At 42.3% G+C, this 26871-nt stretch overlaps 1 protein-coding gene across 1 annotated transcript; it reads left to right on the plus strand.

The window, feature by feature from the left end:
* Positions 1–757: 757 nt before the first annotated feature.
* Positions 758–21312, plus strand: LOC147900081 (uncharacterized). The gene is made up of 7 exons (XM_087376576.1): positions 758–2674; positions 3650–3769; positions 10912–11028; positions 11165–11254; positions 11339–11446; positions 11542–11587; positions 21053–21312. The coding sequence occupies exons 1-7, from the start codon at positions 1046–1048 to the stop codon at positions 21310–21312; spliced, it is 2370 nt and encodes a 789-aa protein (XP_087232702.1). The 5' UTR covers positions 758–1045.
* Positions 21313–26871: the final 5559 nt, after the last annotated feature.

The raw sequence follows: 26871 nt of genomic DNA on the forward strand, positions 1-26871 counted from the left end.
AAGTAGATGCCACCCCTTGCCTGACTCTCAAGCTCTGGTTTGACATCCACCACCTCAAGCTCGCAAGTGTATGCATGTTTCCTTCCACTCTCTAACCAACTCTTCCTTCCCACTTCCCTTGCCCATCGCCCTGCGACACCTCCATCTGCAAGATTAGCATCATCCAAGGGAGAAAATCCCACTCGCAGTTTCCTTGCCAAGACCTCGAAATACAAGGGCGAGTCTTTGCCCTCACCATCCTCGACTTCTGGCCCAAACCTACCCTCCTTCGAGGCACCACCATCCTCACCACTCTTAGCACTCATAGCCTTCAAGCTTGCAGCGAATTGAGTCGAGTCCTCTCTACATCAATTAGGCACGTGTAGCACCCTTCCCCACACACGTAATCACAATTTCAAAACCCGGATGTCAGCCGTAGGCTTAAGAGATTAACCTAGTAGCAAAGTAGCAAATGTTCAGTTAAAAACGAAAGAAGACGGACAGGTAAGCCCAACGGTATCGACGTTGTGGCCGGTGAAGCCGGTCTCCTTTCAACACCGGCGGACATTCGGCGATTCTGTAGCTTTTGTGCTTGTCTCATTTGTCTTGCAGGCTTCCTTCGCATTCTCCATTGCCACAAGCAAATCTCCTCCTCCTCCCTTGCACCATCCACATCTATGCCTCCCTCGATTCCTCCGTCCTGCCGTTCTTCTCCTGGATTTTTATTTGTTCTCTTCCGCGTTTGCATTTCACCCGGCCTCAGCCTGCATATTTCGTCTTAGCGCTCTTTCCTGAATTCAGGGTCGGCCAGGAGAGACTACGTACTCTGTTCTTTCCCCCTTCTTCGATAGTGGTTTATGAACGCAACCTTTGTCCAATCACAGGTTGTTCGACTAGCTGGCGATGCGATGGGAGTAAAGTTGCAGCTTCTTACTTTTTGTGATCGTTGGTGACCTACCAATAGCTTTACGATTTTGCGAAAATATATCGAATCGAGCGCAGGACGGCAGAAGCGATTTCTCCATGGATGGTGTCTCCTAAATGATTGGGAGGTTGCGCAAACAATATGGGTGCGGGTGATGCTGTAACGGCGTCTCTGCGCAAGCATCGTTCGGATGATCTGCAACGCTTGCTGTTGCACCAGGATAGAAAATTAACAGATGAATACAGCAATGGCGGGGAAGCATCACCCAAGCTGCAAGGCCGCGAAATTCCATCACGCTACCGATCAGCCACTATTTCATCCAGCGCGCAGCGCAGGGTCCCGTCTCCGCCAAATCGTGAGAATAGCCTGGAATTGGACGTAACCGCTTTTAAGGATGCAATCCCTCCGGGTGTTAACCCCGTAGAAAAGCGCAGGCCTTGGCCGTCTCCCGGTTCTGAAAACAAAACGCCGCAGAGCAGTAATCCCGATGCCCCAAAGCCTCGAGACGGCAGGAGGGCAGGGCGCAGCTTCGATGGCCTATGGCCGTCTGCAAACGGCTCGTCTTCAGCTCTACGAGTCGGCGAGGGCGACGGGAAACTATCGAGACGGGCAAGCGAGGCCTATGATCAGAATGCTCCACATAAACTTTCAGATACAAGCCAGCTTCTCATGTCCCCCGGCGCCGCAGCACGTAAAGAGAGCCCGGAGAAGAAGAGAACGCCCAGTTCGAGCAGGCAACGCGGGGGGGAGGCGCATGTGGAAAGCACAAGCTCTAGGCAAAGCAGGGACGGCAGAACGAGAGAGAAGGCAGAAGCTGCCGGGGATGAACACGTGAAGACTACAGCAGCGCTGGAAGAAATCCCGGAAGAGAGGGCGACGCTGGGGAAGCAGCTGGGGGAGCATTTCGAGAAGCTGGATTCGAGGAAGGTGAGGCAGATGGGAGCGGCGGAGGCGAAGCTGAGGAAGGGTGGCGAAGGAGGGCGGAGGTCTTTGGATGGGGGGAGGCGCAAGGAAGGAAGCAAGCCGGAGCAGCAGCAGAAGGTGGCGGAGATGGACGGAAAACAGACGTGGCCGACTAACGCGAGCGGCGGAGCGGCGGAGGAGAAGAAGAGCGCCGCCGCGGCGCCGGCGTCGTCGCTGAGCAGGGTGGCGTCGCTGCTGGTGCCCAGCCGCTATTACAAGAGCGGCGCCGCCGCCATTTCGACGAAGGCGCCTCCTCTTATGCGGAGCCCTTCGGAGAAGTCCGGCAGCCCCAAGGTCGTCCGGAGCCTCTCTTTTGACGGAAGATCGCCGGCGACGGAGCCGCCCCGCCGCCGTAGTAGCGACGGAACCGCCCATTTAGGCGGCCGCGCCGCCGCCTCTTCCACCGCCGCCACCCGAGCCGAGCGCGGCTGCCACTCCTTCAGCGGCCTCGACTCCCTCGACAGTCTGCCGTCCGACAGCGAGAGCACGTCCTCCGGCGGGTCGGCTGCGCGGCCATCTGCTGCCTCCTCCTCCTCCGCCTCCTCTTCCAAGGGTGGGTTCTGGCGCGACGTCAAGAGCCGCATGCGCCGTGCCGCCGCTACTGCAGCGGCCGAGAACTCGACTCCCGCAGGGGACTTGCCTCGCCGGAACAGCGGCTCCGGTCGCCCCTCGCCGCCCCGCCCCCGTCGCGCCTCCCATGTGGACGCCGCCCTCGACCTCGCGCTGCTGCAGAACCGCTGGCTGCAGTGGCGCGTGGTGAACGCCCGAGCCGCTGCGGCCCACCAAGCTCACGCGGCGGCCGCCCAGGTACATCATTTTTTCCCCCCTAAGGTTAGGGTATTGGCAATTTCTGTTCTTTCTTTTCCCTCGAGGGGTTGGGAAGTCTAGTTATCTCGAAAGGTAAGTCTATAACTTGAGACATACTCATCGCGAAAAACAAGCAAGGTCCCCCTATATACATTGATAAATGCTTTTTTGTTCCCAAAAACAAAAAACAATGCTAAAGGCGTCTGGAAAATGCTCACCCAATGCCACTTGTGCAAATGGGTTGGCAATATTTTTTTATTATTTTTATTTTTTTTTCAGGGGGAGATGGCCTTGTGAGAAATTTTCCCTTTTTATTCACTTAATAGACAGAGAGGTATAGGGCATGGGTCAAGGGTCACTCTTGCCCCTTCCTCCACGTGGAGGACCATAGTGAGGGTTAAAAGATTAACCATGGGTAGGAATTCAGTTGTGAGAGCAAACCCTACCATGAATCATGTTACTTACGAGGGTCTCTGTAAGTTAAGATTGAATCTCGGTTGACCTTAACCCTTTGTGTAGTCAACAAGACATCTTTTTCCCAAATAAAGAACAATGCTATAAGAGCCCTATTCCCACACAAGTAAAATGCACACACCCCAATGCCCATTTCACCAATTGGCCAATCCACACATTGAAAGTCAATGAAGGATGTAAGTACCCATTTCGCTTCCTAGGTGGCTGTTTCCATTCATGGAATTTTGTAAGATTCATTGAGCCACTACAGGTGTGCATGATGGCACGCTATGAATTCAAGGCACTAGGGTCGCAATGGCAATCAAGCCACCCCACGACCACCTCCCTTCATGGGTGACCAACCTCGCACTCCATTTAGCCAGCATGGAAATAGGCCCTAAGATGCTCTTGTGTTGAACACAAACCAAGGATCTCTCTCTCTCTCTCTCTCTCTCTCTCTCTCTCTCTCACTTTTCTCATCATGCTCTCTCTCACACATTGTGTGCTTGTATTGTTTTGCAGAGCTCCCTCTACAACGTTTGCATAAGTATCTTTAATCTTGGGACATCAGTGGCAACATTACAAATGCGCCTAAACAAAGCTAACCAAGAACACAAGCTTGGATCAATCCTTGAATCATTGGTAAGTCACTTGATCCAAAACTACTTCATAATAATGAGCTACTTTGGTCATTGACAAATTGAAAAATGGAAAGTATAAGTTTAGCCCATTTTCAAGAAAGTTAAAAGTGAGAACACCATAGGCTAAAATCAAGATACATTTGATGGTTTCTTTACCTCATGGGAAACCAATTTAAGTTCGTTCACAAAAAGCATACAATCTTACAAGCTTGACATGTGCTTAACAAATCCAAGTATGTGGTGTTATCAACACATTCTCTCTCTCTCTCTCTCTCTCTCTCTCTGTGTGTGGTGTGCATACATGTACAAAGGCAAACTTTTCCACCCTAACAACTTTTCAAAGATGGTTGCAGAAATATAATTTGACCTTGATAAAGTATGCTTAAAACCCAATAATAGACTTGATTAATCTGTTAGATATCAATGCTCCACTCTCGTGTAACTATGCGGGAATCAGCTAACTGTACTTGTAAGCCCTCCATATGAGGAGAAGGAATTTAAGTGGCTCGGTTATCCGGTAGGTCCTGGTTTGGATACCAGATGGGGGCCATGTGTGGCCTGATGGCTAGACGGCTTCAGATAGAGTTGGCACATTGCCAACTAGGCTACATGCAAGTGTGGGAAGGCATCCCATGACTGACCGCACTGAGGGTAGACGGAGCATTTTTCGGGGCAGTCCACTCTCGGGTTGCAGGGCCCGTTTGGAGCCTCAGATGATCCCGGATGGCTCTGGGCCGAACGGGATCCATGGGTCAGTTGCTCTATTTTACGCACCGGTTCTATCGTGTGGTCAGTGGCCTATTTCGAGACCGACCCCCAGTCGATCGTTTTGGGCGGATTGGGTTGGTCACCTAATTGGGTCTAACTGACTACTAGTGGTGGCTATATAAGAGCAAGCTCGTGAAGCCCATTTCATCACTGGCTACAGCAACCCTGATTCCTTAGCATCTAGCCTCCATCCTCTACTGTTTTCAGCACACCATCGAAGCTTCTTTCACAGGAGCGCACGGCTGGGAGGCAGTGCCATCTATTGTATCAGTTTTATAGTAATCGAATTTTTGATTCTCCATACTATCTGCTTTTCTCTCTTGCATACGAGATCCTATTATCTGTTAAGCACAAACGTTGTATTGTTTTCTTGCATGGTATTAGAGTCTGGACTCTAGCAAGAAGATTTGGTAGTGTGATCCTGTTTGCGAGCAGATTGTGAGAGATGGCCCAACCCACAAGGCTGCGAATCCCACCATTCGGCGAAAGCGAAAAGTTGGATGGCACTAACTATCCACTCTAGAAGTTTAAGATGAAGATTATCCTAAGCGCATACGAGCTTTGGGATACTGCTACTGGGGTGGACGTGAAGCCGGTTGCAAAACCGGATCTAGCCAATGCAGGACAACAAATAGTATCAACTGCGGATGAGATTCTCACGTGGACAACAAGAAATGCAGATGCAATGTGTTCTATTTTCTGCAGTGTAAGTGATTCCGTCATGGCGTTAATTCAACATGTCATCACAACGGAGGAGGCATGGACGGTCTTGAAAAATCAGTATGAGAACACGAATCAGACACACATTCAGAATCTGGAGACTCAACTCGCGAACGAGAAACTTTCTGAGTCTGAACCGGCAAAGAAGTTCATCACCAGGGTGAAGAATCTATGCGATCAGATGACTGCGATTGGCATCACCATCACCTACGGATTCTTTCACCAAAGTACGTCGATCTTGTTACAGCGCTGAATATGCAGAACAGAAATCCGTCCCTCAACTTTGAGGATTTCAGCATGATGCTTCTGGAGGAGGAGATGCGTCAAAAGATGAGGACTGGAGAAGATTCGGCTTTCTATGCTAGATCAAAGAAAGGTAAGGGTAAGGACTCTGGTAACCCATCTTCTTCTGATGATAAAAAGAGAAAGAAGAAGATCAAATGCTTCTATTGCAACAAGGCAGGGCACAAGCAAAATGAGTGCCGGAAGAAGATTGCAGATGAGAAGAACGGAGTAAAGAAAGAGTCCAGCAACAGCGCGTAGGCAGTACCAGTAGATCTTGTTACAGCGCTGAGAATATGCAGAACAGAAATCCGTCCCTCAACTTTGAGGATTTCAGCACGATGCTTCTGGAGGAGGAGATGCGTCAAAAGATGAGGACTGGAGAAGATTCGGCTTTCTATGCTAGATCAAAGAAAGGTAAGGGTAAGGACTCTGGTAATCCATCTTCTTCTGATGATAAAAAGAGAAAGAAGAAGATCAAATGCTTCTATTGCAACAAGGCAGGGCACAAGCAAAATGAGTGCCGGAAGAAGATTGCAGATGAGAAGAACAGAGTAAAGAAAGAGTCCAGCAACAGCGCATAGGCAGTACCAGTAGAGTTGTTCATAGCAATTGAGGACATTTGCACGGAGGCAGTTCATGTACCTGCGGATGAACCTTTGATAGTGGTGCATTGTGCCACATGACCAATCAGAAGAATTGGTATACCTCTCTACATCTGGTAGGGAATGAAATCCTGGTACCAATCGACAATGATGCAAAATGTCCAGGAAAAGGAAAAGGTACGATTGCTCTCAAGTCAGATGGAGTTGTAAAACAGTTGTCCGATGTTCTTTATGTGCCAGATATCAAGAGGAACTTGTTGTCCGTTTCTGCGATCACAGATCGGGACCTCAAAGTTCAATTCGATAAGAATGGTGCACAGATTTTGGATCTTCAAGGGAAGGTCATTGGTAAAGGTACACGATACAACAACGTCTACGAACTCTTAGCTTTCAGTGCTCGAGCTGATGTGAAGAACACTAAACTGTGGCATGAGAGGTTTGGTCATCTAAACCTTAGTTCTTTAAAGGAGATGCATAAAAGTCGATAGATTGCAGACCTACCAGAAATTGTAGATCTGCCTGATGTATGTGAAGCTTGCATGATGGGTAAGTAGCATCGGCAGCCCTTTCCTAAAGAGGCCAGCAGGGCAAAGGCTCCTCTAGAGCTCACTCACACGGACCTCTGCGGAAAGATGGAGATGGAAGCTTTAGGTGGTTCCTACTACTTCATGACGCTGATTGACAACTACAGTAGAAGGATATGGATATACTTACTGAAGACTAGAGACGAGGCTTTTAGTAAGTTCAAGGAATGGCATGTAATGGTCGAGAAAGAAATGGGGAGAAAGGTGAACAAATTGAGATCAGATAGAGGTGGAGAGTTCACATCAACTGAATTCGAAAGTTACTGCAAAAGTCACGGGATCAAGACGCAGAAACCCCTGCCACATACATCACAGCAAAATGGAGTAGCAGAGCGTAAGATGCACGTCATCTGCAAAATGGGCAGGAGTATGATGAAAGGGAAAGATTTGCCAAAGACTTTCTAGGCCGAAGCATGTAATACGGTAGTTTACATTCTAAATCATAGCTACACGAATGCTGTGAATGGGATGACTCTGCTGCAAGCCTTTTCTGGTAAGAAACCTTCAGCTACACATTTCAGAGTTTTTGGATGTGACTGTTTTGTGCATGTCCCTGATGCTAACAGGACCAAATGGGAACCGAAGATCCGGAAGTGTATTTTCTTGGGCTACAGTGAAGCTACAGTGAAGAGGCGAAGGGTTACCATCTCTATAACCCTGTTACCAAGAAGGTAATAGTAAGTCGCGATGTGGTCTTCTCAAAACAACCGCATCAATTGGAGGAGGATGCTTCCTTCCCAAACAACCAGGACTAGGATATCCATCCAGTACAACCACCAACAGCAGACCGGACTCCCCCAATGGTGCTTGGGAGCATTCAAGATAAAGAAGAGGAAGAAGAGCCTATGGAACCACAATAGCAACGGCCATTCCCGAAGTGGGTAAAGCAGCTTTTGGACGGCAGAGAACCTTCAGCCATTAAGGAGGAACCATCCGAACACCGCCGGACCTCCAAGAGATTAGAGGAGCAAAGAAGGGCGTAGGAACACTTGGTCAACTATGCTTTGATGATAGAGGTGATCCGTGCTGATGAACCCAAGTGTCTTGAAGAGGCGCAGGGTGATGATAGATGGATGGAGGTTATGCAGTCAGAGTCTTGGGACCTTGTGGATCGACCACCAAAACGCAAGGTAATCGGCACCAAGTGGGTGTACAAGACCAAGTACAAGTCCGACAGCACGTTGGATAAGTACAAGGCTCGGCTCGTGGCAAAAGGATTCGCACAGGTACATGGTTTTGATTATCAGGATACTTTTGCTCCCACAGCTCGACTAACCACAATTCGCAGTGTTTTGGCTTTGGCAGCCTAGGGAAGTTGGCCCGTGTTTCAGATGGATGTAAAATCCGCCTTTCTGAATGGAGATCTCAAGGAGGAGGTATACGTGGAATAACCACCAGGTTTTGAGATCCCCCGGTTCACAAGGTAAAGTCTATAAACTGAAGAAGGCACTTTACGGACTGAAACAGGCCCCACGAGTGTGGTACCAGTGGATTGATGCCTACTTTCTGCAAAACGGGGTTCAGGAGGAGCCCATCTGATGCAAATTTATATATCTGATGTCGACGACCTTGTCATAACAGGAAACCATGAAGAGAAGATCTCATAGACAAAGCATTTGCTAGGAAGAGAGTTTGAAATGACAGACCTCGGATTGATGCATTTCTGTTTGGGGATTGAAGTTTGGCAAGAGCCAAAACAGATCCTCATCTCATAGCTGAAGTATGCTGGAGAGATACTGAAGGCATTTGGCATGGCTGAGTGCAAGACAGTTGGCACCCCTATGGAGGTTGACGTGAAGCTCTCAAATGAGGATTCATCACCACTGATGGACGAAGCGAAGTACAAAAGCCTTGTGGGCAGTTTGATTTACTTGTGCAACATGCAGTCGGACATCAGCTTTGCGACTGGTGTACTAAGCAGGTTTTCCAATAAGCCCTGGGAAAACCATTGGAGGGCGGGTGGAGGGCAAGGATGCAGGTGCTGAAATACATCAAAGGCACACTTAATTATGGCATCACCTATACCAAGGGCAACATCTTGATCAGATTCTGTGACTTGGATTGGGCAAGAGACATGGATAGCAGGAGATCAGTGACGGTTACTATTTCTCACTTGGATCTGGAGCTGTGTCATGGGTCAGCAAGAAGCAACCCACAGTTGCTCTTTCTTCTACCGAGGCTGAGTACAAATCAACATGTTTTGCTTCTTGTGAGGTAGTGTGGTTGAGGAGGATTTTAGGGGACATGGGTGCAGTGCAGAACAAGCCTACGTAGTTATCATGTGACAATCAGAGTTGCATGGCGATTGCAAAGAACCCTGTGTTCCACGCTCGCACAAAACACATTGAGATTCAGTATCACTTTGTACGCAAGCTCATCATGGATGGAGAGCTCGAATTGGTGTACTGTCTGACTACAGAGAATGCTGTGGACATCTTCACGAAGGCTCTTAGAAGAGACTTGCTGGAGAGGCATCTTCATCGACTTTGCATTGGGCCAAAAAAGTAAGTTTACTTGCGAGTGGACATTGAGGGGGGGGTGTTAGATATCAATGCTCCACTCTCATGTAACAACGTGAGAACCAGCTAACTCTACTTGTAAGTCCCCCATATGAGGAGAAGGCATTTGAGTAGCTCGCTTATCTAGTAGGTCCTGGTTTGGACACCAGATGGGGGCCATGTGTGGTCTAATGACTGGACGGCTTCAGATAGAGTTGGCACACTGCCAACTAGGCTACATGCAAGTGTGGGAAGGCATCCCATGACTGACCGCACTGAGGGTAGACGGAGCATTTCTCGAGGCAGCCCACTCTCAAGTTGTGGGGCCCGTTTGGAGCCTCAGATGATCCCAGATGGCTCTGGGCCGAACGGGATCCATAGATGAGTTGCTTTATTTTGCGCACCAGTTCTATCGTGTGGTCGGTGGCCTATTTTGGGACCGACCCCCAGTCGGCCGTTTTGGGTGGACTGGGTCGGTCACCCAATTGGGTCTAACCGACTACTAGTGGTTGCTATATAAGAGCAAGCCCATGAAGCCCATTTCATCACTGGCTACAGCAACCCTGATTCCTTAGCATCCGGCCTCCGTACTCTACTATTTCCAGCACGCCATTGAAGCTTCTTTCACAGGAGCGCACGGCTCGGAGGCAGCACCATCTATTGTATCAGTTTTATAGTAATCAAATTTTTGATTCTCCATACTATCTACTTTTCTCTCTTGCGTATGAGATCCTGTTATCTATTGAGCATAGACGTTGTATTGTTTTCTTACACAATCCACATATTGAAATTTTAGTGTCAAATGCAAGTGATTAAACATAGCCAAATTTGTCTACAACCTTCACTTCCATCATTTCTTTATTACCCATCTTTACATCCTTTGGTAACATCAAAGGCTTTTCAAAGAAATAGAAATTTGACCTTGATAAATCCCACTAACTAATAGGCTTGATCAATCCATATATCAATGTTTTAGGTTGAATGCAAGTGATTAAACATAGCTGAGTTTGTTGACAAGCTTTAATTACATCATTTCCTTATTACCCATCTTTACATGCTTTGGTAACGTCAAAGGCTCGATGAGGCAAAAGGAGACCCTATATTAGGACTCCCTCAAACATCACAAAGGCAATGTTTTACGATATGCATTCATAATATTAATTTGCTCAAGAACAAGAACAACCACAGTTGATACATTTCTCCTCACTTTTGTGATTACAAAAAGCAATGCTTTATAATACAAGATTGAACAATCCAAAAAAAAACATTTGCATAGTTTAAAACATAGGCTTAGGATGGGTAGATGTTAAAATCTATAAGAGCACTCCAAAGTTGCTTGTGTGACATAATTGTGAGAACAAAATGGATACTTACAAAGAACTTTAGCTTAAGCTTTGATATGAGAACTGCTCTATAACATTTTCAAATGCATATGCATGCAATAAATTAAAGTATTCGCATTTACTCCTAGCTAGGGTTTCAATATAGAATATTCATTATTATGGGATAATTCGAAATTGAGACATTCAAGGCATTTGGAGCAACCACTGCTATTGGGTTAAATATGAATAGAACAACTATGGTTTCTCTTATTTAAATGATAGTTTGGGAGCATGTCTTGGATAGCCTAGTCCATATCACTTTTACCTAGCTTCAATAGTAATGTGGTCTACAATGCATTTTCAGGGTGGACAATTGGAGGAATGGGGGTCTTTGGAGCTAGAACATTCATATGCCTTAGAAGGTGCTAGAGAAGCTCTCCAAGCTGCCATTGTAAGAGTTCCCATTGTTGGTGGGGCAAAGGTAAATTTCAAGCATCATAATCTTGTTTGATTTTAAAAAACAAGTGAATTAATGTTCTTTACCTTCTACACAACATTGGATGGACTTACATGGTTATACTCACACTAAAATATCAATGGTTACTAATTTACTACAGATGGAAATTCAATCAATGAGAGATGCATTGGGTTCTGCAATGAGTGTCATGAATGCAGTGGAATACTCTTTAATGAAGTTATTGCCAAAGGTGTGCTCACATCATGAACTATCCCCCATTGTTATCTAGCATCCTTTTATTACAATCTAATCAAACATAGCCTTTCACAAGCAGGTAGAGGGAGTTGATGCTCTGATGTCGGACCTTGCAAAGATAGTGGTCCTTGAGAGGACTTGTTTGCAAGAACTTGGCGAGATCATGTCTTTCGCATCTAGTTTGGAGGTTCCTTTGACAATCCTCCCAACTCTATTTCTCACACTTTATACCAAATCTATGTAAACATCTCGAACTAAAGTATGCATTTTATTTTTGTGCAGATAGAGGAGCGTAGCTTAAGGACCTACTTGATGCAAGTGGAACAAGGTAAAAGTTGTATATTGTCTAGTAATGAACCTACATAAAAAACCCTTCTAGTGCATTAGAAAATTGATGTATCTATCCCATTTCTTGCTACTAGCTAGAACAAATAATCATTACAACAGGGAGGCACACTTCTCCATTTTATCACTGGAGGTTGCTATTGTACACTAATTATCATGTCTTACTATAGAGTTCAGCAAATGCAAGCATAAAAGAGTTTTACCCAAAAATATCTTTTATGAAACCAATTTGCATATGCAACTATAGTCTTTGCCAAAAATGTCTGGTATTACTTGACATGAGGAAGTTGAAATCTTCTCATTTGTAAAAGGAAATAATTCATCATGCACTAACAAAATAGATAAAACACATCATGCGCAAGAGTATTTCTACAATATAGACTTTATGAATATGGGTATTTGTTAGTATGTTTAGATAGATACACATGAATATTTGTCCTGGGACGCTAACTCAATATGTAATATGTTACTACCCTCATCCAAAATCCAAGGTATGGGGGGACAAGGTCCATATATAATATGCATGGATTTTCTTTAAAAATTTCAAATATGCAAGGGAAAAATATTGAAAATTTCATGTCTCCTCTCCACAAGATGTAAGGTATATACCTTGAAAAATATGCAAGATTTTAAGATTTGTACATATTTTTCATAATATGTGAGGCCCAAGGGAGGGGGTTCTTTTGGATTAGGGGGGGTAAAACAAAAAATACACTAAAATATGAAAATCCATCTCCTTTCAAATTAATGTAACTTTTTCATGTGTTACCCAAATTTGAAGATGTAAAGACATATTTGAAGCTCTTTTAGTGTAGAGCACAACCATGTTGATTTGAATAATTTTTACTCATGGCATATTGTTAAATTCATGCCATACTCAAGACTTTGATAGGTTTTCTTACTTAAGGGAGTTGGCGCCCTAGGATATTTGTACACATGTCCAATAAGCATCGACAACTATATTAAAGACTTTATTTCCAAGTTTGTACCTATAAATATTACATTTGGAGGATGGAATGTATTACGTCCAAGGGGGAACAAAACCCTTGTTACTTCTATTAACACACACATCCCCTAAGTTTTTGTACCCACATCATCCTAAATGACAAAATGGGCATGCTAATATAGAAGGAAGGAACACAAGTCCAAAACGTACACACATGTCCCTAAAGTTTTTGTACCCACATCATCCCAAATGAGAAATGGCACGCTAATATAGAAGGAAGGCAAAAAAATGTACATGTTAGACCATAAGGACACATTGCACATACATTGTCTTGCAAGTATATATTGTACACATCCATAGAAGGGAAAAATACACACGCATTATCCTAAAAGGACCACATACATAGTCCTACCAAGAATGTACACACTTTCCTAAAGGGATAGAATCCTCTCAAAGGGCATCCAATATGATCCTTTAAATTACTAGAAGTATTTGGCACACTGTTAGAGTGGATAGTAACACACATCTTCCATGTCAAAGAAAATGAATCGTTATGGCATAATACTAGAGGGAAGAAAATATTTTTAAACAAAAGCAAAAATCTTATGAAATGTGTTTCATGATGATGTTTTAAAAATACACATGAAGATACATATGCATAGAAATTATCTACCTCAATATTACTAATTTTTTCAAAACTACTTGAATTTTCAGATTAATGCAACATAGGCTAGCTATTCATATTTCATGTAGGCCATGCATTGTTCCATCTTGGATATGGGCTTGAATTTCTCAGGGGGGTCACCCATCATATGTAACCCTATCACGTGAGTTCAACAGATGGGTTTTAATTAATTCGATTACTTATATATTTGTATATACATAAGGAATTAATTTAATAACCAAAGTTTAATATACAAAAGAGTATTTTATATTTAAAGCACCCAACATGCAACATGGACATTTGGGTATAGTGGTTTATGTTAAGGGACCTAAAATTTCACTAGCTCTTACCATAGATATTAACCATAGTTTTGGATCATTCTTTGTCCGTTTACTAGGTGAAATCTTTTGAGATGATGGAAAATTGATTATTTCTACTACTCAAGCATATCAAGGGTGACTTTGCATAAATGGGAGAACTTTTTTGGCATGCTAACTATGCCTTACTACTAACTTCTATTATCATATGTGTGATGACTACCTTGGAGTTTGCACAATAATAATATGTTAAGATTTATCTTTGCAAGCTATAGCACCCTTGTTAAGGGCATTAGAGAATTGGAAGAAAAGTGAAGGCCCTATATACAAGGTCAATTTTTAAAATTTTCCATTCTCAAAGAAATGCATTTAGAAAAAAACTTTTTGGAGAAGCGCAACTGTTTTGGGAAATTTTTGAAATATTAATATTAATATTTCTACACTTTGTTAGTATGATTAATAATACATAAATGACATAATTCTAGAAAACATGGAAATTCTAAAGACTAAGTCAACAGTGACACACTAAAGTCTAATGTCTAAGGATGGAGCATATCTAGGCACTAGTCTAATGTCTAAGGATGGAGCATATCTAGACTCTAATCTCTACTATCCAAGTTACATCTAGCTAGCTTCATGTTGCTATTGAATATAATGTTTGTATATTGCAAATTTGTGATTCAAAGTTTAAACTTGTACAATGTATATTTTCGCTATAAAACTTAGAAGTTTCAAATTGCAATTAGAATTACGAATTTGGAATAACCAATTCGATGATTCTGACTAGCCTATTCTTAATTTTGACAATCCAATTGATTGGTTTCTTAAAGTAAATACTCTGAAAGTAGTGAGAGCTCCATCAAGGCTACATGAAAAAGATCTTAAGTTTGTTGCATCTGACCTTGTAGACTAATCCATGGAAAAAATAATAATTTAGGTAAAAACCAAAGATAGCTACCCTATCAAATTGGCCCAATGATAATACTATAAGATATCAACACAACAACTACATGGAAAAATGCAAGGCTATCTTAATGAAGACTATTGAATAACACACTTAAGACAATTATGGGCTAAGGATAAATATAGTTATTGGGTTTGGAGAGACTTACACTCAACCCCTTCTTGGCCATGCAGAGGGCCTATGGAATGGGTGTGGTTTTTGTGTAGATGATGGTTCTCCTTTGTATTTGATCAAGCTGATCATAATAGGTTACCACAACATTCCAAAACTAAAATTCATGGTATTATTTGTGGAGGGACGCTGGTTGGGGGGGGGGGGGGCGATTAACTTAAACATAAGTGAATATGAAGGGAATGGCAGTGGTGGTGGATTCTAGAAAAATTGTGTCCTAAAGCTTTCCTATTCCCAAGTGAGTATAAAGAGGGGAGGAGGCGAAATGTATCTAGATAGAGAGAGAGAGAGAGAGAGAGAGAAACCTTGAGTGAGAGAGGTCTAGGCCTACTTCATCAAGGTGCCCCAAATATTATCATCAGGATCACCACCATCATTATCAAGTGTGAGGGAAGATTGGGGAGGGCAGGGCAGGGAAGGGGGGGGAGGCCATGACCCAGCAGAGAGAGGTGGTGTTGCACTCTAGCTAGAGGTGCAGGAAGTCATGGGAGCACAAGAGAACGGAAGAGGTGAGGAGGAGGCAAGCTGGCCAAAATATGTGTGGCACACAATCTACTCTTCAGGCCATGAGATTGAGTGGTTGTGAGGTCCCCCTCTCTCGCCTCCCTCTATCCTTACTGAAAAAATTTTGAACTATATTAGCAAGTGGGATTAGTGTTAATGGTTAATGAGATGATTAGTGTTTTAAATCTAGAAGAGGATTGAGTTGTGGAAGAGCTTATTGGTTAGATTGATTTCTCTGCAATCTAAAAAGATCCAACTAGTTGCCCTCCCATTCCCCTCCTGTGTCAAACCTCTCTCAAGCAGAGCAAAGAAGGTCAATTCTAGTGATGCCTTCTTCTTTCCTTCTTCCTTGTGTTCTTATCTATTTGTTGGCTATGGAGATGATGGAGACAGTAGATCACCCAAACAACAACTCATCGAAATTCAGCTCAATCTCATCTTCAGTAAAAATGAATTTTTTCTACCTTCCACGACCAATCCCATTCTTCTTTAACTCGGAGAGCAGCTCTGATCGCTCTCTGGTATTGCTCCTCACACCATGCTCCTCCTCATCCCTCCCAATTTCCTGCCCCTTCTCCCTTTCTCGAATGAACATGCCCATCTCAACCTTGAAGAGCTGGCCTAACCAAGGTGAGTCTCCTCTTTAATGATGTTGCTTGCTTGTAAATTTATTATGCATACTATAATGTCAAATGCTCCTTTCCATTCCTTGCTACTTTTTGTTCCATTTGGAACAACCTAAGTGGTCTCCCAAGCACTCAACTGTTACAGTATTTTATGATGATTAAGCATTTCCTCATTTCTATGCAAGCTATAGCATGATTCCAAAGCATCCATATTTGAGGTAGACTTTTTGAAGACATTTTTTTGCAATATATTTTGTACCATCTTGCTTTCAATTGTACATATTTTCTCATCTATAAGTCAGAACCATTATTGTTCGTCCTCTATATTTGTTCCTTTAGGAAGGAATGTTTTAAATGATCACTAATCTTGCAACTTCAATGATTACGTTACAAACAGGAATCGTGACTTTTTCCATCTAAAAAATGAAAGCAAAAAGAAGAAAATGGTGGTGGGAAGCAATCATTTGGGTCACCTATGAGTGTGTTTTGGCATATTCTCTACCATAGCTATGATTCTAGACTTCACCTTTTGAATGTGAGGGATGCTAGGGAGTCACTTATTGAATTGTCTACGATCGACCTGTAGTCAAGATCTACCTCTATATCTTTGCTTCATCCTTTTTCAAAACCTTGCTTATTGAATGATCATTTCCATGGTTGAGTTGCCCATGGAGTGTGTGTGGTGTTCTTTACTTAGTACTATTTGATCCAATGAGAAATTCTTGTGTTTTAGTACTGGTAGATCCAAAGTCCTCATGCATGTGCTGACATTGAGGTGAATGTTGATCCCTTGAAGCCATTATTAACGTTGTGCCTACAAACAAATCTTGATAGCTTCAAAAGACCAACGAGCTCTTGACTTCGAGGTCAAGTGGAATGATTTGAGAGGAATTGTCACCTAGTTAGTGTCCATGGATTGGTGTTCTTGACTTGAGGTCAAGTGGAATGATTTGAGAGGAATTGTCACCTAGTTAGTGTCCATGAATTGGGACATCCACATGGGCAGCACTATAGGCTACCGTATGGGTCGCTACACATTCAGGATTTGGGGCTAACAAAGGTGATGGAATAGGGCTTGCTATATGGCTATATGTAGCCTGGTATGGGCCTTTGGATAAGGGCCAATTAGATGGGGTAGTACAGGGGTAGACACAGTTGCCGTAGCCACCAAGGGCTACCAAATGGAAGTGGTCTATAAGTAGGCTGGCAGAGCCAGCGGACAAGTGGTCAGTAGTTGCAGCAAGTATTGCAAACCTAGTCAGGTACAGCAGGGATGCTAGTAGCAGTTGGTTTGGTGACTGGAGAAGGAGCCAGCAGAAAGTAACCCGTAGACAAGGGCCTTATGAAAATTGGCAAAATCAGCACAAACTAGATCAGCCCAATCATTGGTTGGTCAGTCTCTTTTACAAACCTATCGGCCAATCTGGAGGGCCTGGAGCCCTCTATACAAAGGCCTCATTGTGGAGGCTATCTACAGTTCTTCTGTTATGCAAATCGTATTTAGAGTAAGTGAAAAAATTGGTTAATCTGACCCTAATAAGGAATCATCCAAGTCCTAATGTGAGCGTTGAGGTTGATGAGACTATTGAAGCACCAATAAATGTGAGGGGAATATTAATACATGAAGGTGATGTAGACTAATGTCTATGTATACATCTTGTACAATCATCAATATTTTGGAAAAATGTAGAAAGAATAAAAGAAGGTGTGGAGACATTTGTGATAGTGTTGAGGATGGTCGATGTTGATTCCTTTGTTATGGGTAAAGTGTATTGGAAAATGTCTGAAGCAATACGACAGGTTAAAGAATTCTTGCGCTTTGCACCTAGGGAAAAGCAACAAGTGGTATATTTAGCCGATAAGAGATGGAAGCAAATGCACACTCCTTTGCATGGATCTGCATTTGTAATACATCCATAATATCAAATGCATGCTCAATCACAGAATCCAAAAGTCATAAGTAACTTTTGAGAGGTTTGTAAGAACTTGCTTTTGGGAGATCAAGGCAAATTGGCCTACTAACAATGAGTGAGGTATACGAACCGTGAAGGCTCTTTTGGAGATCCCTGGAATCTTGATGCTATTAAGATGACGATTGCACCTACTTGGTGGAAGGAATATGGTGGAGAGACATTGGAGTTGCAACATTTTGCAACTCGTGTTCTCTGTGTTGCTACATCATCGGGTGCATGTGAGAGAAATTGGAGTGCATAATCGTTTAAAGCCATCAAGGGCTGCAGATTTAGTATTTTGCTTTGGGAATATACGATTGTTGAAAGGGTTTAATGTTGTAGCTAGGGCAGTAAGCAAAGCTGTTGTACCTGTGTTAAATGCAATATAGAGTGTTATACGTTACACATGAGGGGATGGATAGGAGAATATGATAGGTGATGCAAGAGCCATATGCCCATATCCATCTCATCTCATTTTGTACTTGGAAGCGGTGGATGAAGCTCTAAATATGTAGGATGGTATGTTGTATGTGAGGGGATGGATGGAAGAATATGTCAAGCGATGGAAGAGCACATATACTTGTATCCATCTTGTCTCATTTTGTACTTGAAACCTAGAACCTTATGGGCTACAAGTTATATTGTTGTGTTGTAATTATTCAGATTGTGGATGATTCAGTATACATAGCTAGAGCCAACCTTGTGACTTGCAAATTCTTTCAAGGCAACATTGAGAAAAAGGAGAGAACAATCAAATATGTGCAATCGAAGTTTATATTTTCAAGTCGCAAGGGTTAATTTAGCTATCTTGTGCACTAATTCACATCGATATATTTCAACATTTTAGCATTAACTTTACAAGTCCACCTAATCCATTTTAAGCCACTTAAATCACTTAATCAATTCTAACCACTTAAACCATGTAGTCCACTTGAACCACTGAAACCACGTAGCTCACTTAAACCACTTAAACCACTTCATTCACTTATACCACCTAAACCACTTAGTCCACTTAACCCACTTATACCACTTAAACCACTTAGTCCACTTAAACCACTACATTCAATTATATCACTTAAACCACTTAATTCACATTAAATAGCTTAATCAATTCTGGCCAGTTAAACTTTAGTAATCCACATTATACACTTAATCCACATTAAATTTTACATTAGCTCCACTTAATTTACATTAACTCACTTAACATTACATTAGCTCCACTTAATTCACATTAAATCACTTAACCCATTTAGTCCACTTAAACCACTTAATCAATTCCAACCACTTAATCCACATCAATCCACATTATGCACTTAATCCGGATCATTATATTTGAAGAAGAATATTACAAAGTTATGTATGAAGTTTACATAATTATGCACTAGGTCCCACGTCTGCACTTGGTCCTGTAGCCTACGAATCTATATTGGTGGTGAGGTCCTCAAAATCAAATGTGTCAATATCTGCAACGGCATCCAAGTCCCCAAAAGTATGTAGTGTGCAAGCTTAGCCTCCAACATGTGTATGTGTGCTTGCAAGTCCTCAATCTCTTTGGCTTGAATTGCAAGATGAGCTTGTAATTCCTCAGCAGAGTAACACCCTATTGACAGAGAGGTATGGCAGATGTTGCCAAGTCAACAAGGTCACTATGTTCCTGGGGAGTTAGCATGTGAGGCCTCAGAGACATGGGCTCTCTGTTCTTTGTTCTTGCTCGCTTGCATTCTGCAAGACATCCCTTTCCTGTTCCTGACAAAAGATGCTTGTCGTTCCAATCCACACATCGATGCAAGACGTCACGGACATACACCTATTGAATGAAGAACATAGGTATCTGTTGGTTGTTGGGATGCTCCCTTCCACCTCTATGAATCACTGGAGAAGGATGTGGGCAAGGGTTTTGTGGCGCAAGTTTGACAACTTGGGCTGTGCATATTTGTTTCTAGCATTTCTGGATCAAAGAAACAAGGTGTTTCTACGAACTCTGATGGACAAAGCCTTTATACTTGTCGAAGAGAGAGCAGGTTGCCTTGCATGGTGTCGTCATCCACTGGACTAGTGGCAAAAATACCCAGCCCTCCCTTCTCAACATCTCTCTTTATGCCTACAAGATATCTTGAAATGATTTAGCTAGTCTGCTAAATCAACCTCTTGAGACACAAAAGTGGCTTCTAGACCCTCGTGAAGTGGAGGTTCCTCTGGTTAGGGAGGATCCTGTGGAAGAACGTTCTCTCCCTCCATGCTCATACTTAACCTAAAAAATGACAACAAGATAGAATTATTTTATAACCCTAAATAATATTAAACAATTAAATTCAACATGAATACTTATCGCATCATTCACTTATACAAACAGTATTTAAACATTTATTATCGCATTATTTATCATCTCATGAAGTTGTTCCAATTTTAAATATACAAACTTGAATCATGTAGTGGAGACTTGGATGATATACAAAAATAGCAATGTTACAAGTATTCATGTTCAAAAATTCATACTATAAATTGTCCAAGAAAGACTCAGTCATTTGCTGGTCTAAGTCCTTGGTTTGGACTGAGCTGTATGCCACATCTAGGAGCAATATCAAAAACCCCATAAAAGTCAGCAATTCTTGGACGTCTGTTCAATTGTGCAGACTTTTCCTAAACCGCAAATCATCGTAGACACCCAATTAGAGCTTTTGTGGGTCTAGTACTAGTTGATGGTGTACAACTGTCTATGATCTTCAAGATGTGATGAGACATTGCGTACACATCTTGTGCAATGTCGAAAGGTGGGGGATTGGTACACAGGCACTCTGCAGCGATGTGATGAAAGCTTGCACAAGAACTTCACACAATGCTGGATAGTGCTTATCGGTGTCATCATTCCCCAATCACAAATGCCCAGATACACTTCCTCGGATGACTCGGAGAAATGTAGCATAATGTTTTGTGCATGCGAATCATTATGTAGGACATTGTGTTGGTGCATGTAATGAATAGTGCAAACAAGTGCACTTAAAATTTCAAATACATGCTGATGGGAGCTCTAGCAAGCATTTCCGTATCATCTCTATGTCCCACTGGAGATGGTTGCTTTTCGTCATGTCTGAGGTAGGTTAGCCATCTTTCCAAATGATTTCCATTCTAGAACGGAAATATTATCATTGGATTATCATCATGGACTAGACCTATAGCTCGGATGATGCCCGAATGTATGACATCGCCTAGGCACGTGACTTCCTCCAAGGCTCTAGCCTTCAATGCATTGGTGGGATTGTGTGTGGATCAAATGGAGTGACAAGAAGATTGCACATGTTGACAGTTTCACGTGTGCCTGTGCCCATAGCTGCACTAGGTGTGAATCGAACATCTCATCTCACTGAAGCAGTATGGGTCACATGGGTTGCTCATGCAGGCCATGTGATGCAAGTGGTGCTTGTGCGTGCGAGAATGAAGGACATGGAAATCTATTTGCCTATGCAGATAGATTGTGCATCCTTGGTGCAGACGAGTATGAAGGAGATGGAAATTGGTTTGCATGTGCAGAAGGAGGCACAAACAGAGATGCAAAAGAAGTTGTGAAATGTGGGGATGCATGTGATGGGAGACGTGGACCATGTCGAGGAACTACTTGTGGGTATGGAAGAACTTAGGGAAAAGGGATACGGGGGAAGACAGGCTATGGTGGATGCATTGGTGCATATGCATGGCATGGCTACAGTGGTGCTTATGGCTACGGTGGATGTAATGCGGCTTGTGACTGGGGGCATGGGTGCATTGATGCTTATGGCTGTGGTTGTGCTTGGGAGCGTGGTTGCATTGATGGAAGGGAGGATGAGGTAGCTTTTTTGCTTTGAAACCTTGCGACACATTCTCGATGTACGTCACCCTAGCTTCTACAACGGGACCCTCCCACTTCGTGTCAAAGGAGGTGATGTCTCGATGTATTTGACCAAGGCATCGTTGACTCTCCAAGGTGAAGTGGTGCATGAATTGGTCTATAGACTCTACTGGAAGTACATCTAGATATCGTTCACGCAAGGTCCTCACTCCATGCTCTACCATTTTCCTAACCAAATTTTATACACCGCTTTCACCATTGTTGAAAGCTATCTCAATGCTCTCTTGATCGACATTAATTAAGAAGTCTACATTCTTGTTTTTCAGCACCTTCCTCTAAGTCTTACTGAGATCAGGGTGCTAAAACTTCGTCTTATAAGCTATAACACAGAGTTCAAAAAATAATTCAGTGCCAAGTGTGATAAGAAACTAATTAAGCCATAACAATTAACAATGCAAGCAGTTATGACCTAGGTATAGCCTCTCAACTCAAGCTCAACTCAAGCTCAACTCACATAACAGACTACAAAAAATCAGAACACAAAAAATAACCATGTAACCTTGACTAACTGTGGTCTTCACATCTAACACTAGGCTTCAACCGCAACACACAACTATCAAGGGATAGCTGAGTGCCAGACTAAGTGTCTAAGGGCACATCGCATGATATCAAACTTAGACTGCATCACACAACTCTCAAGAGAGAGATGAGTGCAAGAAGAAGTGTGCTTGGAAAATATCTCTATACTTAGACTACAACACACAACTCTCAATGGAGAGAGGAGTGCCAGAATAAGCATATATGAAAACATCACTAAGCTTAGACTGCAACACACAACTGTCTTAAGAGAGATAAGTGCCAGCCCAAGAGTTCCTATAAACAAACATGTCTATACAAGCTGAGACTGCAACACACAACTCTCTTAAGAGAGATGAGTGCCAACCTCAAGTAAAAAATAATTATTTATTTTAAAATTGAAACTGCAACACACAACTCTCGTATAGGAGAGATAAGTGCAAGTCTCAAACATAAATCAAAACAAACATTAAAAAGACTACATTACAAAAAAGCATTAATTAACAAAGACAGACTGCAGCACACAACTCTCGCAAGAGAGATGAGTGCCAGTCTACACACTAAAATACAATACAAAACAAACATGAATTAATATAAAAAGAATACATCACACGCCTCTAAGAGAGATGAGTGCCAATCCAAAACAAAACAAAACAAACATTAATTAATAAGGAAAGACTGCAACACACATCTCTCGCAAGAGAGATGAGTGTCAGTCCAAACAAGGGTGAAGATGGTACCTATGAAAAGTGGGTTAGCTGGTGGGTACCATAAGCAAGCAGGAGGTAGTAGAGCTAGCAAGTAAGTGGCTGAGGTGGCAAGGAAGGAAGGTGTCTGTATTCGTATGAATACAAAAAATGAGAGTGTCTTTTTTTTATAGTAGTTTTATTCGCATGAATAAATTGTGTTATTCATATGAATAGCTAGTTATTCGTATGAATAGCTTATTCGTACAAATAAAATTGAAAAAAAAAACGTATGAATCGTTTTAAATCGTAAAAAATAAGAATTTAAGCGTTTTTTACGAATTAAAAAAAAACGCCCGAATTAATGCAACTTAGGTCAAGACTTGTTTTGGAAGGAGACCAATAGGAAAGATAAAAAATAGCTATGGGGTAAAGGAAATGGTTACCAATCCCATCTTTGCTTCATTGTGACCTCAAAACCCATTGGAATGCCCAAAAGTCTGAAAATTGTCCACTTTTGTATTTTAAGGCATCCTAGCTATTGGAGAATTCCTCGATCCTTGCCACCACTGAGAGTGTCATACCCTATTTTGAAGTAGTTGATAGAGGATCTCAAGGCTTGATAGAAAACCTCAAAGAAATCCATCACACCTAATATCCTGATCAATATTTCTAGGGGTCAAAGCAGCAAACTACTGAGACAGACCACTTGTTTACCATTCATCAGTTCAATACCTCTAAGTCTTCCCTCTTGGATTTGACTTCTGAGGAGCCACCCAAGGGAATCTATTGCTATAGCAAATAGAAGAGGAGCTAAGGGACATCCTTGTCTGATTGATCTCTTTTTTAAAAATGGGTCACTCATCTTCCCATTGACATTAACCTTGGTTGTAGCATTAGTGAGAAGAAGCTTGACATTTGACACAAAATAAGGGCCCAAACCCATGTCCTGTAAAGATTGAATTATAAAATCCCATTCTAGTCTATCATAAGCCTTGTTAAAGTCTACTTTAAGAAAGCATATATCCTATTTAGTTTCTTCAGCATACTCACATCCATCCTAGATATTAAAAATGGCTTTAAGAAGGTGACATCCTTTAATAAATCTCTATTGCTCAAAGAGAATCCACTCTTTCATTTTGCCTTGTACCTTAAGAGCTAGAGCTTTTGCAAAAATATTATAGCTGCACTTTAACATTGTTAAGGGTCTTCAATTCTTAAGCTCATCTTTAGGGCCCTCTTTAGGGATCACTTTGATAATGCGCCCATTAATGTCAAGGGGGAGAGCACCTTTCATCAAGCTTTCTTACCATAGTAATAAAAGGTAAAGGCCAAATAGTTCCAAGAAAATTTTATAAAACTCAATAGTTAACACATCTTCACCAGGTGTCTTACCATCTGCCATGACTGACACAGCTTTCTTCAACTCTTCTAAAGTAAAGGGTCTCTTCAAATAGGGTAGATCAAAATGTTTGACAACCTTCTCTCTTATGATTTGACATAACTATCTAGCTCTCTGGGTGTCCTCATTAAGGGGAATTGTACTAGACAGTAACTTCTGAAAATGTTGCTGAATAAACTTCACATTTTCCTCTGTATTTGTAGAATGGGAGCCATCTGCTCTTTTAAGAAGGGGGATCTCCTCCTCTAGTCTCTTTCTTCTAATTATTCTAAAGGTTTCCTTGGTGGGTCTATCAATCTTTCCTACCCACCAGTCCCCAAAGTATATTTTAGAATCATTTAATCTAATCTGTTCTTGTTTCCTGAGATCCTTTTTAGCACTTACCAATTCTTCTTGGTCCACATCATCTCCAGTTTTGGATTTTTGTTCTAAGATACTGATGTTTTGCTTCATTCTATCCATTCTTTGAGCCCTAACCTTAGCTCTTTCTTTCTAGCTGTTCTTAAAATGATTTGTGTATCATTAACAGCAAATGCCGAAGCTTTTGAAGCTGAAGTGTGCTTAGAGAAAGCATTATGCCAAGCCTTGCCAATTAGAATTTGCACACTCTTTAACATGAAGAGTCTAGGGTCAGCTTTGGAGCTTCTCTTCGCAGAACCAAAATCACATCTAAGTGAGACAGGTTTATGATCTGATGAACTCAAAGAAGAGAGAGTTTCTATTTTCAAGGAAAGGTGACTGTTCATCAGTAGACCATGAGAGACATAGAACCTGTCCAATCTAGCTCCCTTCTATGGTCCCAATTTGACTGTTTTCTTTCCCATCCATCTATCTGCCTTGCATTCCACCATATTAGAATCCCCCACTTACCATTTGCACACTATAAAGATTCCCATAATCCCTTCCTTTCAAAAGCTGAGTTAGGGGCATGGAGAGAAATAACTAAGAAATTAATCTCCTTCATGCAACATTTCAGATTATCCATTTATTTTGGTTATCTACTATGACTTGTGAGATACCATCCTTGTAATGAGATGATATTCCAATGGATGTTTCCCCTTTACCCTCCTCATTGTCATCAATTTTCAGAACTAGCACATTGACAGATGAATAGTTTACAATGGCAGCCATTTTATTCAAGAAGGGAATCCAATCAGCTGTGGAATAAAGAACTCTTCAAATGGAAGACATGGCTTGAAATCAGAAGGGAATTTTCCCTCACTAATCAACATCAGGGATTGTTCATGGAGAGATTGGGCTTATGGAAGGGAGAGATTATTTGGAAAGGAGGTTTTGTCCTTTGCTTACATAAAGAATTTAGTTGGGTAGGGTGCTCCTCATTACTGCCTATACCAACACCTACTGCAAACATGGAGGATATTTGTAGAACCCTTAATGCCAGATGGAATCTGAAAGATGATAGAGCTAAATGGTATGCCACGTTCCACAAAATTTGGCCTAGAAATTTTCCTAAGAAAATGTCTTGCCTTACTTGGCTTATTCTCACAAAGCAGTGTGGTCTAATTCTAGAGGACTCGAAATCGGTAAGGGAGATGGCAAATGTATGAGATGCCTAGACTCTATGTAGGATGTTTTTCACTGATTTATTGCTTGCCCTCATGCCAGAAGAGTATGGAAGTTCATTCAGATTAAGTGTGGAGAGGAACCAGTGAATTGGAAAGCTATCTTACTAGGTGATGCATGCAAAGTAAGGCATGAGCCTTGGTTCCAAATAAGGGCCCATGCTCTTTGGTTCATATGGGTCTCTAGAAATAATTTTCAATTTAATCATAAAGATTTATGCACTAATGCTCTGTATGCTTCATGGTGGGATAGGAAAAGAGAAGACTTGACTTCTTTATTAGTGCTCCCTACAACCTTGAACACCAGAGTTTAAATGTAGACATTTCTAGACACAAACGACATTGTTTTATCTCATATGAACATTCCAAGCTACCCAATTTCTTGCAGAGGAGAACGTCAACAGTTGGTCCTCCCACTCAGATTCCCTCTTCTCCTCCTGGACCTTCCTCACAATCTTTTGATGGCCCCTCTAGGCTCCTCCCGATTTGGCTAGGTCCTCAGCCCAAGCTCCTTCCACTATTGCTGGTGCAAGTGCACAGAGCCCTCTTGTTGTTGGTAGTGGTTCACAGAGCTTCTTTACTCCCCCATCAACCTATGCTGCTGGTGCTTATACTCAATTCCCCTCAAATCCTGCTGGCCCCTCTCTCCATTCTCATGTGGTTAGCCTCACCAAAACCAAATCCTCTCTATGGATGTGGAAACTTCAACTCATCTACCTTTTGCTTCTCCTGGATCCTACACTCAAGTTCCTTGTGCTAGCTTCTCTACTCAGCTACCCTCTACTCTTTCTCATCAGAATTAGGGACTTGCTATGGTGTTACCTATTTCAGTGCAAGACTTGGATGATATGTCCATTGACCCTTCTCTGGGTGGTGTTGCTGCTCCTTCTAGTCATTCTGTTGATACTACTGTTGATGTTGCTTCAGATTCAGTACACACTAGTGACTCTAAAGAGGAAACTTCTAGCTTCTCCTTCCACTTTTGAGGAGCTTCCCTCAATCTTTTTTTAGGAAGTGCTTATGTGATCAGGACTACTATTATGGTTGATCTCT

This window comes from Dipteris shenzhenensis, chromosome 7, assembly GCF_047967505.1.
Source record: "Dipteris shenzhenensis isolate YYH24624 ecotype China chromosome 7, Dip_SZ_1.0, whole genome shotgun sequence".
NCBI lineage: Eukaryota > Viridiplantae > Streptophyta > Polypodiopsida > Gleicheniales > Dipteridaceae > Dipteris > Dipteris shenzhenensis.